General features: G+C 50.8%; 1 protein-coding gene across 1 annotated transcript in view; it reads left to right on the top strand.

Moving 5' to 3' along the window:
• Positions 1–4,674, top strand: part of Sall2 (spalt-like transcription factor 2) — a 14,701-nt gene extending 10,027 nt beyond the window's left edge. Inside the window, exons 2-3 of the mRNA XM_005412122.2 lie at positions 191–2,997; positions 3,414–4,674. Coding sequence (XP_005412179.1) covers positions 191–2,997; positions 3,414–3,758 — 3,152 coding nt within the window. The 3' untranslated portion in view covers positions 3,759–4,674. The remainder of the gene's footprint in view (positions 1–190; positions 2,998–3,413) is intronic.
• Positions 4,675–11,666: the final 6,992 nt, after the last annotated feature.

Raw genomic sequence — 11,666 nt, 5'->3', positions numbered from 1 at the left:
GGAGGGCGAGGGACGCAGGGCGGCGCGGGCGGGCGCGGGGGTCTCGCGTCCTCTCGGGTCGGGCGCGCTCCGGCCTTGTGCGTGGCCTGGTGGTGAGCTGTCTCCGTCCCGGGCTGGCGGTTACTGGGCTACCGTTAGAGCTCTGCTGCCGCGCGCAACCGCACACCCACGCTCTCTCTCTTTTCCTCAGGTGATGCTGGCGAGGGTGACCGCCCCCAAGTCTGTGCCAAATGCTGCGCGCAGTTCACTGACCCAGCTGAATTCCTCGCCCACCAGAACGCATGCTCTACTGACCCTCCTGTAATGGTGATTATTGGGGGCCAGGAGAACCCCAACAACTCTTCTGCCGCCTCTGAACCCCGGCCTGAGGGTCACAGTAGCCCTCAGGTCATGGATGTAGAGCACAGCAACCCCCCAGATGCCGGGTCCTCGGGGCCCATGGATCCCGCCTGGGGCCAAGAGCGGAGAGGAGAGGAATCTGCCGGGCATTTCCTAGTCGCTGCTACAGGTACAGCGGCTGGGGGAGGCGGCGGCCTGATCTTGGCCAGTCCCAAGCTGGGAGCAACCCCGTTACCTCCAGAATCTACCCCCGCACCTCCCCCTCCACCGCCTCCGCCTCCGCCCCCAGGAGTAGGCAGCGGCCACTTGAACATCCCTCTGATCTTGGAAGAGCTGCGGGTGTTGCAGCAGCGCCAGATCCATCAAATGCAAATGACTGAGCAGATCTGCCGGCAGGTGCTGCTGCTGGGTTCCCTGGGCCAAACCGTGGGTGCCCCTGCGAGTCCCTCAGAGCTGCCGGGCACGGGGACTGCCTCCTCCACCAAGCCCCTGCTGCCCCTTTTCAGCCCTATCAAGCCTGTGCAAACTGGCAAGACACTGGCACCTTCCTCTTCCTCCTCCTCCTCCTCAGCGGCAGAAACGCCAAAGCAGGCTTTCTTCCACCTGTACCACCCGCTGGGCTCACAGCATCCCTTCTCTGCTGGAGGGGTTGCGCGAAGCCACAAACCTGCCCCCACGCCCTCCTCAGCCCTGACAGGCAGCACAGATCAGCTGATGGCCTCGCCTCATCTGGCATTCCCAGGCAGCACAGGACTGTTGGCAGCACAATGCCTCGGGACAGCCCGCGGCCTGGAGGCCACTGCCTCCCCTGGGCTCCTGAAGCCAAAGAACGGAAGTGGCGAGCTGGGCTATGGGGAAGTGATGGGTCCCTTGGAGAAGCCTGGCGGAAGGCACAAATGCCGCTTCTGCGCCAAAGTGTTTGGCAGTGACAGCGCCCTGCAGATCCACCTTCGTTCCCATACGGGTGAGAGGCCCTACAAGTGCAATGTCTGTGGGAACCGCTTCACCACCCGAGGCAACCTCAAAGTGCACTTCCACCGCCATAGAGAGAAGTACCCGCACGTGCAGATGAACCCACACCCAGTGCCGGAGCACCTAGACTATGTCATCACCAGCAGCGGCCTGCCCTATGGTATGTCTGTGCCCCCGGAGAAGGCCGAAGAGGAGGGAGCCGCACCGGGCGGGGGTGTGGAACGCAAGCCTCTGGCGGCCTCCACCACAGCCCTCAGTGCCACAGAGAGCCTCACACTGCTCTCCACCGGTGCGGGCACAGTCACGGCTCCGGGGCTCCCTGCTTTCAATAAGTTCGTGCTCATGAAAGCCGTAGAACCCAAGAATAAGGCTGATGAAAACACGCCCCCGGGAAATGAGGGCTCGGCTATCAGCGGGGTGGCAGAAAGTGGCACAGCAACCCGAATGCAGCTGAGTAAGCTGGTGACTTCGCTGCCCAGCTGGGCACTGCTCACCAACCACTTCAAGTCCACTGGCAGCTTCCCCTTCCCCTATGTGCTAGAGCCCTTGGGGGCCTCTCCCTCGGAGACATCAAAGCTCCAGCAGCTGGTAGAGAAGATTGACCGACAGGGAGCTGTGGCAGTGGCTTCTACCGCTGCTGCCGCCCCCACCACCTCTGCCCCTGCGCCTTCTTCCTCGACCTCTTCTGGACCCAACCAGTGTGTCATCTGCCTGCGGGTGCTGAGCTGTCCTCGGGCCCTCCGCCTGCATTATGGTCAACACGGAGGAGAGCGACCCTTCAAATGCAAAGTGTGTGGCAGAGCCTTCTCCACCCGGGGCAACCTGCGAGCACATTTCGTGGGCCACAAGGCAAGTCCAGCTGCCCGGGCGCAGAACTCCTGCCCCATCTGCCAGAAGAAGTTCACCAACGCTGTCACTCTGCAGCAGCATGTGCGCATGCATCTGGGAGGCCAGATCCCCAACGGCGCTGCTGCGGTCGCTGAGGGAGGAGGAGCTGCCCCGGAGAATGGCTCTGAGCAGTGTGCGGTCTCCGCGGCAGGGAGCTTCCCCCAGCAGCCCTCGCAGCAGCCATCCCCAGAAGAGCTGTCTGAGGAAGAGGACGAGGAGGAGGAAGAGGAGGAGGATGTGACCGACGAAGATTCCCTGGCGGGAAGAGGCTCGGAGAGCGGAGGCGAGAAGGCGATATCAGTTCGCGGTGACTCGGAAGAGGCCTCTGGGGCGGAGGAGGAGGCGGCGGCGGCCACCGGGAAGGAGATGGACAGTAACGAGAAAGCAGCGCAGCAGCCCTCCCTGCCACCGCCTCCACCCCCAGCGGACAGTCTGGAGCAAGCCCAGCCCGTGGAGCAGGGGAGCAGTGATGTTCCAGGAGGCCCGGAGGAGGGACGCAGACCGGAGAGGAGCTCAAGCCCACGGCCCACCGCGGCCCTCAGCCCGGAAGCGGGAGGCACCAGCACCCCTTTGGGGGAGGAGCTGAGCCTGCAGGAAGCCATGAGGAGGGAGCCCGGAGAGAGCGGTGGCAGAAAGGCCTGTGAGGCGTGTGGCCAGGCCTTTCCCAGCCAGACGGCTCTGGAGGAGCACCAGAAGACCCACGCCAAGGAGGGGCCACTCTTCACCTGTGTGTTTTGCAGGCAGGGCTTCCTGGAGAGGGCTACTCTCAAGAAGCACATGCTGCTGGCTCATCACCAGGTACAGCCCTTTGCTCCCCACGGCCCTCAGAATATTGCTGCTCTTTCCTTGGTCCCTGGCTGTTCACCGTCCATCCCTTCCCCAGGGCTCTCCCCCTTCCCTCGAAAAGACGATCCTGCCATCCCGTGAGTGTTTTCTGTACCGGCTACCCTTTGACCCGGGGAGCAGAAGCTGCAAGCTCCATAGAAAGACCTCCAAGATTGATGAGCCCTTACTTGTCTGTTTCTCCGAGTTCTTACATGATACGTCTCTTGCGGCTTTCCCCCAGTCCCTTAGCTTGGAAACTGTGCTTACCTGGGGATGGCCCCCTGAGGAATTCTCCTTTCTTTATTCTTTCTACCTGAAGAGAGTAGATCCTCTACAGCTTTTACATTCTCGAGGGGAGCCCTCTGCTTCTCTTCCTCTCCCTTTGGCAGGTGCACCTGAGCACCCATCATCGGACCCACAGCCCAGCCCAAAGGGACTGGCAGCTGTCTCCAGAGGGCCAAGTGCCACTCTCACTGGTGACCAGTTCACAGTGCAGGACCTCGTGTCCCAGGACCTTCCTGCCCTACCGTTCTGCAACAGTACAGGGCTTTCTCGTCAGCGTGACCTGTATGCTACGCCCGGAGCCCCAGCCTCCCCTCCACTGCCATTTCGGGCTTGGCGCTCCCAGCTCCCAGTGCTGTGCGGTCTGCAACTGTGGCGGGGAAGGCGGCTGCAACACTCCTCGAGAGAGGCAAGGGGAAGACAGCCCCTCCTATTTCGGCTGGAAGCGGTGAGGTGGAAGAGAAGCTATAAAGCACACATCCTTCCTCCACGTCCTGCTCCAGAAGGTGCCGATGAAGCCCTTCCAGTAGTTGTGTCCAGACCGAGGGCGGTAGGGAGAAATGCAGCACACATTTCAGCACCTGCGTTGGTAGTCACATGAAGGCCTCCACGCTGACTGATGGGTGCGCCAGGGCTTCTCCAGGCTCTCATTCATCACTGCTTCTCAGCACGGGTAAACCAGCAGACTTCTTGCCAAGAGACCTCCTATTTTGGGAAATGTGAAGTTAGTTCACATCTCAAATGAGCTCTGCTGGTGAAGGTGGTAGAGGAGGTAATGACAGAGTGGAAAAATGTTGCTGAAACATAGGGCGTGCTGGGAATCTGTGGTGGAAAAATGGGCACTGATACAAGAGGAGGGATGTGGAATTCTCGTCAATGTTCTTTCGGGCTAATAGTGACGTGGTGTACGGCAGTGCACCGGGGTCGTGGGAGATTGCCTAGCACTAGTGTGCTTCTAGTTTTAGATAAACTCCCTCTTTTATTCCCTGACCCTTTGTATTTTCCTTACCTTTCTCTCTTAAGGTCCCTTTCCTCCCCTTTTGACTGATCAAGGACCGAGGATTTTGTCTTTGCCTCTGTCTGGTTCTTAGGTTCCCAGACATGGGGAGAGAGAAGCTCCAGGTGCCCCTCCCTGCCTCCCTGTCTTGTAGTGAGATGTAGTGCTTACTGTTAACATAGGACCCTTCGGAACTGGAGCCCTGAGAGGAGAAAGTGAGGGTTTTGCTGTTGATTGATGCTGACGTGAATGATGGCTTCTCCTCCAAAGTACAGTAGTGGGCTCCAGCTCTTACTAACATAGTGAAATGCCAAGACCAGACAGGAGATACTAGTGTCCTCCCCCATCATTAAAGGTGTTTTGGCCAAATATTTGTGTGTGTGTGTGTTTTATTTCATATTTTAAGTAGCCAGCTGGGGTGTGATACAGGCATTCCCTAACATGGAGATTCCCTTCCCACCTACATCTCCTGCCAAAGCTGAACATATGGTGTTGAAAAGTTTAATTTATTCAGTTTTGTCCTAAAACAACCTCTAGTGAACATCATTTCCCCATGGAAAGTTGTTTTTCCTGTGGAGTTTATGTTCTTCAAAGGTAGGGATTTGCCCACTGTGTGCAGTCATTTTCGAGGTTTCCGCTTTGCCCGGGACCTTCCACCACCAGGCTTTTCTGTTTGTTGGTTTAGTACAGTTTGGTTTGGAGGTTGGGGGCTGCTGACCAGTCTTTTCCAAACCCTAGGACAGCCTGCAGATGCAGTGAGTCTGTATAACCCAGGTTTTTAAAATCCCATGATCCTTGGGATCAGAAAGGGGAAAAATTCAATTCTGAGAATTTTACCTAGAAGATGAGGGAGAATTCTTAACATTAAGAATGCAGAGGAAGGGCCGGGGAAGTAGCTCAGTGGCCCAGTGCCTCCCTGGCAAGCACAAGGTTATGAGTTTGATTCCTGGTACACGCCCTCCCCGCAAAAAAAAGGAAGCTAGGTATGGTGGTACATGCCCCTAAGTAAACCCAGCACTCTTAAGAGGCTGAGGCAGGAGGATTACAAGTTTCCCCACCTGGGCAATTTAGCAAGACAAAAAAGTCTGGGGATGTGGAGATTATACCTCAGTGTGAAGTCTGGACTCAATCCCTAGTGCCCCCCCAACCCAAAAGGTGGAGGAGCCGGAGGGTGCAGGCCAGCAGTACGTTGTGTCCCATTGAAGCTCTGGGTTTGCTCCTCAGCGCCACAAAAGAAAAAAAGGCAGAGAAAGCCGACGAGGGAGGGGGTGAAGCTTTTAATTTTCACTTTTACTCTCCACAGCCTGGTAAGGTTCAAGTTCGTCCCTTAAGAGCTTGTTTTCCTAAAGGATGAAATTTTAGCCAGGCATGGTGGCACACACCTGCAATCAGCACTCTGAAAGCTGAGGCAGGAGGATCACAAGTTTGAGTCCAGCCTAGGCAACTTAGCAAGATCCTGTCTCAAAATTTTAAAAAAAGAGCTAAGGAATAAAATAAAAATTTCCAGAGCTGAGAGTGTAGTTCAGAGAGAAGGCCTGCTTGGCACGTCTGAGGCCCTGAATTCAGTCCTTGGCGCTCACCCGCGCCTCCAAAGAATTAAATTTCCTAAATTCTTGAGACTTTTTTCTTTGTGAAATGGTAAATCAGTATCTTACTGCTAATGGGGTGGAACCAGTAAGATGACTTTCCCTAAGTCACTCAGCCGATTAGTAGCAAAATTGGATTAAGAAGCCAGGTTGGCAGAGACAGCTGGTGCTACGGGACGGTGCTTCCTGCTATGTGGAGACTCATGATGTAAGGCTGGCCGGAACATGGACGGGAAGGAGGTAAATAAACCTGACTTGGGCTCAACTCAAGGTACAGAACTAAGATTTGGTCCTGGTTGCCCCCACCAGTGTAGTACAGGTCCTCTTAACATGGAACTGGTGGAGCAGAGCACATGGGAGTCTTGAGCAGCTGACTGGGGAGGAAACATCTTTCTCTCTGCCACCTGGCAAGCTTTCTGAATCTTTTCCTTCAAGCCTATGGAAGGAGGTGGGTTGCTAACCCTTCCATTCTTTAACCTCCCCCGGCCCCCAGACGTAGATGATGCCTTGGAACTAAGCCAGACTCACCTTCTCGGTAGGTGCCAGTGCCCATAGCGGTGCCAGCTATGAGCGAGGCCTCTGCTAGTGGACGCTTCCTCAGCAGCCCGGCGCTGAGCCTGTCTCCCCAACCCCGCCCACCGCTCCACTTCCTTTTCTGTCTCCTTTCCATTCACTTGTCTTGTTCCTCTCCCGTCCTCTCCTTTCGTTGACTTACCTGCCTTTCTTCTCCCTCTCCTTCCTCCTCTCTTTTTTTTTAATTTTACTTTCTCTTTCCTTCTCTCTTTTTTTTTTTTTTTTTTTTCCTTCTCGGTACCAGGAATCCAACTCACGACCTTGCATGTGCCGGGCAGGTGCTGTGCTGCTGAGCTAAATTTCCAGCCCCCTCTTTCCTTCTCTTGACCTTTAATTTATTCTTCAAGCTTATAACTTCTTTTTAGCTACATATTTTATCTTTTCTTTTCTTTTTTTTTTTTTTTTTGTCTTTTTGAGACAGGGTCTTGCTATGCAGTTCAGGATGGCCTTGAGCTCACTTTGTAGCCCAGGCTGGTCTTGAAACTCACAACAATCCTCCTGCCTCAGCCTCTGAGCTCTGGCATTACACGAGTGCGCCACCATGCCCAGCATCAAACTTTTAACTTCTTTCTTGCTGCAGACCCGATCCCTCCCTATCCTCATCCCCACCATTTCTTACTCTCTCACTGTTTTTGTTTTTATCTTTTTGAGACAAGGTTTCACTGTGCAGTTCAGGCTGGCCTTGAACTCATTTTATATCCCAGGCTGGCCTTAAACTCAGAGCAATCCTCCTGCTTCAGCCTCCCAAGTGCTGGGATGACAGGCATGCACTACCACGCCCGGCCTCAGTCACTTTTTATGTGATCATCTTTTGGAAATTGAATGAATTCTAACCTACTAGAATGAGTACATAAATAAAGGGAGCTTACAAAACACTACATGAAATAAACATCGAGGATACTGTTCAAAAGCATGGCCACTAGCCAGGCGTGGTGGCACAGCCTGTAATCCCAGCACTTGGGAGGCTGAGGCAGGAAGATGGTTGCAAGTTCGAGACCAGCCGGGGCTACAAAGTGAACTCAAGGCCAGCCTGAACTGCACAGCGAGACCCTGTCTCAAAAAAAAAAAAAAAAAGCATGACCACTATAAGTAAGAAATGGCATTTTACATTCATTCAGTTAACTTTTGAGAATTTGCTCTATTTTGTAGGCCAAGTGTTCCTTATGCACAAAAGTAAAACACTCTGTCTTTTAGGCTAAGTTTAGGAGGAGGGAGAATTTAAAGACACTTTTTTATCTCTTGGTAGTAATGTAACAAATTCTAACATGCTGCAGGACCCCAAGGGTGACAACTACCTCATTACTCAACACTGAAGAGGGGAAGAGTACAGTTGTCTTGAATTCAGTTTTCATAATAACCATTCTCAAATAATAGTAATTGCCTTAGTGCATACAATCTAGGGACCAATAAGTTGCTATTTGAGAACCTATGTAAACCCACTATTCCCCTTACCAAGCACAGAGACCTGCTGCTTTTGATACGCCCCTGCCAGAAAGAACTGACTGCCTAGCCCAGAGGACGCTGCTTAACTGACAGTTTTTATTGAGACAGGGCCTTGCTATATACAGTGGTTCAGACCTGCCTTGGACTCCGTGATCTCAGCCTGTCTCAGCCTCCCAAATGCTGGGATTACAGGCATGCAGCACCATGCCTGGCAGTTGTCTCATTCTTTTCTAGCCAAAAACTGACACACATGCAAGAGAAAAGGGCTGAGTTAGCTGAAACTCCCCCGTCGGGCTGGCAGAGACTGAGGTCTGCATGGTGATCTGACAGTTCTTGCTGCCCAATTCCTCTTTCTCCTGTCTTTCCTCCCCACTCCAGTAAAGCTTTTGAACTCCCAGCTCTCAGCGTTTGCTTCTCAGAGAATTCAACCTAAGTCACCTCAGAAAGAGGCCCAGCTTCTATCGGCTCATTTTTGCCCCTCACAAACTCTTGCACCTGGGACTCTGACTACCATCCTTGCAGCTTAGTCAGCCAATGAACCCTGTCTCTGGAAAACAGATTGCACTTGTCTTATTCTCACTTAGCTCTAACTTTGACTTCTCTTTATATTTCCTTGTCTTCTCAAACTTTTAATAACAGTATATTGACTAGTCCCGGGAGATGTTGTGATTTTGGTCATACAGTAAAAAAACATACAAAAAAAAGTACAAAATGTTGCATCTTAAATAATTATGTATTTTCTTGTAATTCTATGTATTACCTGGGCAGGCCCAACTAGGATGGCTTACCTATGTTCCATTTAATAAGGACTGGGTTCACTCAGAAGGCGTGGATTTGGGTGGTGGATCCAAGACCTTGCTTGCTTTTGGCCCCTCAGCTGGCTGCTAGAGGGCTGGGTCCCCTGTCCTTATGGTCTTCTATCCTCTAAGGTCTCCCCTTTTTCAAGTGGCCTGTGGGGGCAACCGGACACCCATGAAGGCTCAGGCTCCTAGAGGATAAAAACAAGTGGTGTAGCATCTTAAGGCCTAGGTGCTGGAACTCGGGGCATGCTATTTCTGCCACATTTTGTTCACTAATTCTACTCAGAAGGCCACCCAATATTTAAAATATGGGAAATCAGCTTCTTGAAGGGAAGAGCAGCAAAATCAATGCACAAGGCCATGAGAGATGGCAGGCACTGTGGCCAGCTCTGGAACTGATCCACCAGGGCAGATAGGAGAAGTTCAGGGTAATGCATGCCACACTCGAGTGCCCACGGTTAGGTGTGCACTCCTGACCGGAAGTCTGCTTCCCTCCTCTGCACTGCTCGGGGAAAGGAAGAAAGCACTGATTTTCTTTTGGGAAGGAAACTCGTCCCGAGAAGTCTGAAGAACCCTCTCAGTGCACCCTGTGTCCCTCTCGTGATTCTAAATTTGACCTGCAGACTACCATGATGTGGAAGTAAGGGCTTCAGGGAAGCTGCCCTGACTCGGCTGACTTCCAAGAACATCTGATCTTTTCTTTGTTGTCCTTTGTAGGTGGCAACTGAGACCACAGGTATCCCCAAATTGTGGGAGATGGGATCTTTCCACTAGAAAACCTTCCCTTACAGAGACAACAATACTCACAATGTGTACAGGCTGACCTTTGAAATCTTGTCTTTAAGATAAAATCAGCCTCCATCGTCTGCATGGTTATATCCAGTACTCTGGTTTCCAACAAGATTTTCTATTCTTACTGCTATATAATTTCTATATATTTCATTTCTGTGTGTTAAGAACCTTGATTTTTTTTTTTTTTCTGTATCAGGAATTGAACTCAGGACCTTGAGCTTTCCAGACAGGCTCTTGTGCCACTGAGCTATATCCTCGGCCCAAGAGCCTTGAAAGAACAATAATTTTGAAGATGTGACTCAGTAGTAATTTCCCTGCACGCGTGAGGCTCTGGACTCGGTCCCTAACGTTACACACACTCAAAATGACCTTATGAAGTGAAGAACCAAGATCTGCAAACACTTCTCACAGTGCGATAACACAGCAATAACAGGATTATCGCGTCAGTACTAATGCAGATGTCTAAAAATAGGGTCACATAGGATGTAGCCCAAACGAAAGGACAAAAAAGCAAAGATTTCCTTGTCAATTTTCCTGAGGGCATTTGTCAGATCCAGGTTAGTAAAGGAAGCAAAAACTCAGGTAGAGGTATCTGCTTGACTTCACACTAGCCAACTCTCCCAACAGTATTTTTTTCTTTTTTCTTGAGACAAGGTCTCACTATGCAGTACAGGCTGGCCTTGAACTCTCTATGTAGCCCAAGCTGGCCTTGAACTTGCAGATCCTTCTGCCTCAGCCTCCTAAGTGCTAGGATTACAGGTGTGTAACAGCATGCTTAACTTCCCAGCAGTATTTCAGCTGAGGATGATAATACTGGTATTTTGCTTTCAGTGAAGTATAACACGGACGATTAAGTGTCCACGGATGCTCATATGTGCTCATACTCACTTCTGTGTCCTCTACTTTAATGGTCATATACAGAATTACACATTTCAAAAGATACTGTAAATTCCCTACTGAGTAAACTAAGTAAAGGATATGAGATGAAAATGAAAATTTTGATCACTACTGTCTCCACAGTACTTGGCACATCATGGTCATGCAATGCTTGCTGAATAAATGGGTGAAATAATAACATTCCAATACACAAATATCTTAGTTTTAAATGCCCTCCTTCATTCACCCCTTTCTATTACTATCCATAACCAGTTTTTAATTAAAATTCCCATTAATCGACTACTAACCATTTTTCTGTCTCCAAACTCTCCTTCCTTCCTGCCTCAATCTAATTAAAACATCAGAAAAATCTTACAGTATTCTTATTGACAAACTCTACATGTTCCCTGTTGTAGCCTGAGTAAATTCAGAACTTTTAAAATTCTGAATTGGGGGCTGGGGATTTAGCTCAGCGGCAAAGGCGCCTGCCTGGCAAGCGCAAGGTCGTGAGTTCGGTTCCCGGTACCGGAGAAAAACCAAAAAAAAAAATAAATAAAATAAAATAAAATTCTGAATTGGGGCTGGGGATATAGCTCAGCGGCAAAGCGCCTGCCTGGCAAGCACAAGGTCGTGAGTTCGGTTCCCGGTACCGGAGAAAAACCAAAAAAAAAAACAAAACAACAATAAAATTCTGAATAAATTTACTTAGGTAACATACATTCTGCAACCTGGCCTAGAATATGGAAACCTGAAATTCCTCCCATTATTCCAAAATAATGGAACATAAACCTTCATATTCCAGCTAAACTAATTTAGATTCGCAGAACATATATCATGCTTTTCTAACTCTAGACCTTTGCTTTTATCATATCCTTGGGCTGGAATGCTGTACGATAGCTTCACATACAGAAACCCTGTCACTCCAAGCTTGAAGCTTGATGTGAGCTTTCCAATGCCTTCCCCGGTCATCTGGGCTTGGAGTCCTCCTCTTTGCAATCATACTTATTTTTAGAGTTTCTTAGGGCCAAGAATGTAGCTCAGTGGCACACTGCCTGCCTGGCAAGCACAAGGTCTTGAGTTTGATTCCCTGTGCCCCCCCACACAAAAAAATAGAGTTTGTAGTTTTGCTTCCTCATGATATAAAGTTAATTCAAAATCAGCCTGACTCCTAATGCTCTACCACACTTGATTCTTTAAAAGCAGGGATCGGGGTTGGGGATTTAGCTCAGTGGCACAGGGCCTGCCTGGCAAGTATGAGGTCATGAGTTTGATTCCCGGTTACGGGCGGGGGGG

This window comes from Chinchilla lanigera, unplaced genomic scaffold (genome assembly GCF_000276665.1).
Source record: "Chinchilla lanigera isolate Chin_1 unplaced genomic scaffold, ChiLan1.0 scaffold00149, whole genome shotgun sequence".
Classification (NCBI taxonomy): Eukaryota; Metazoa; Chordata; class Mammalia; order Rodentia; family Chinchillidae; genus Chinchilla; species Chinchilla lanigera.
Note: the sequence above shows the minus strand (reverse complement) of the source record. Positions and strands in the feature narration are given on the sequence as shown.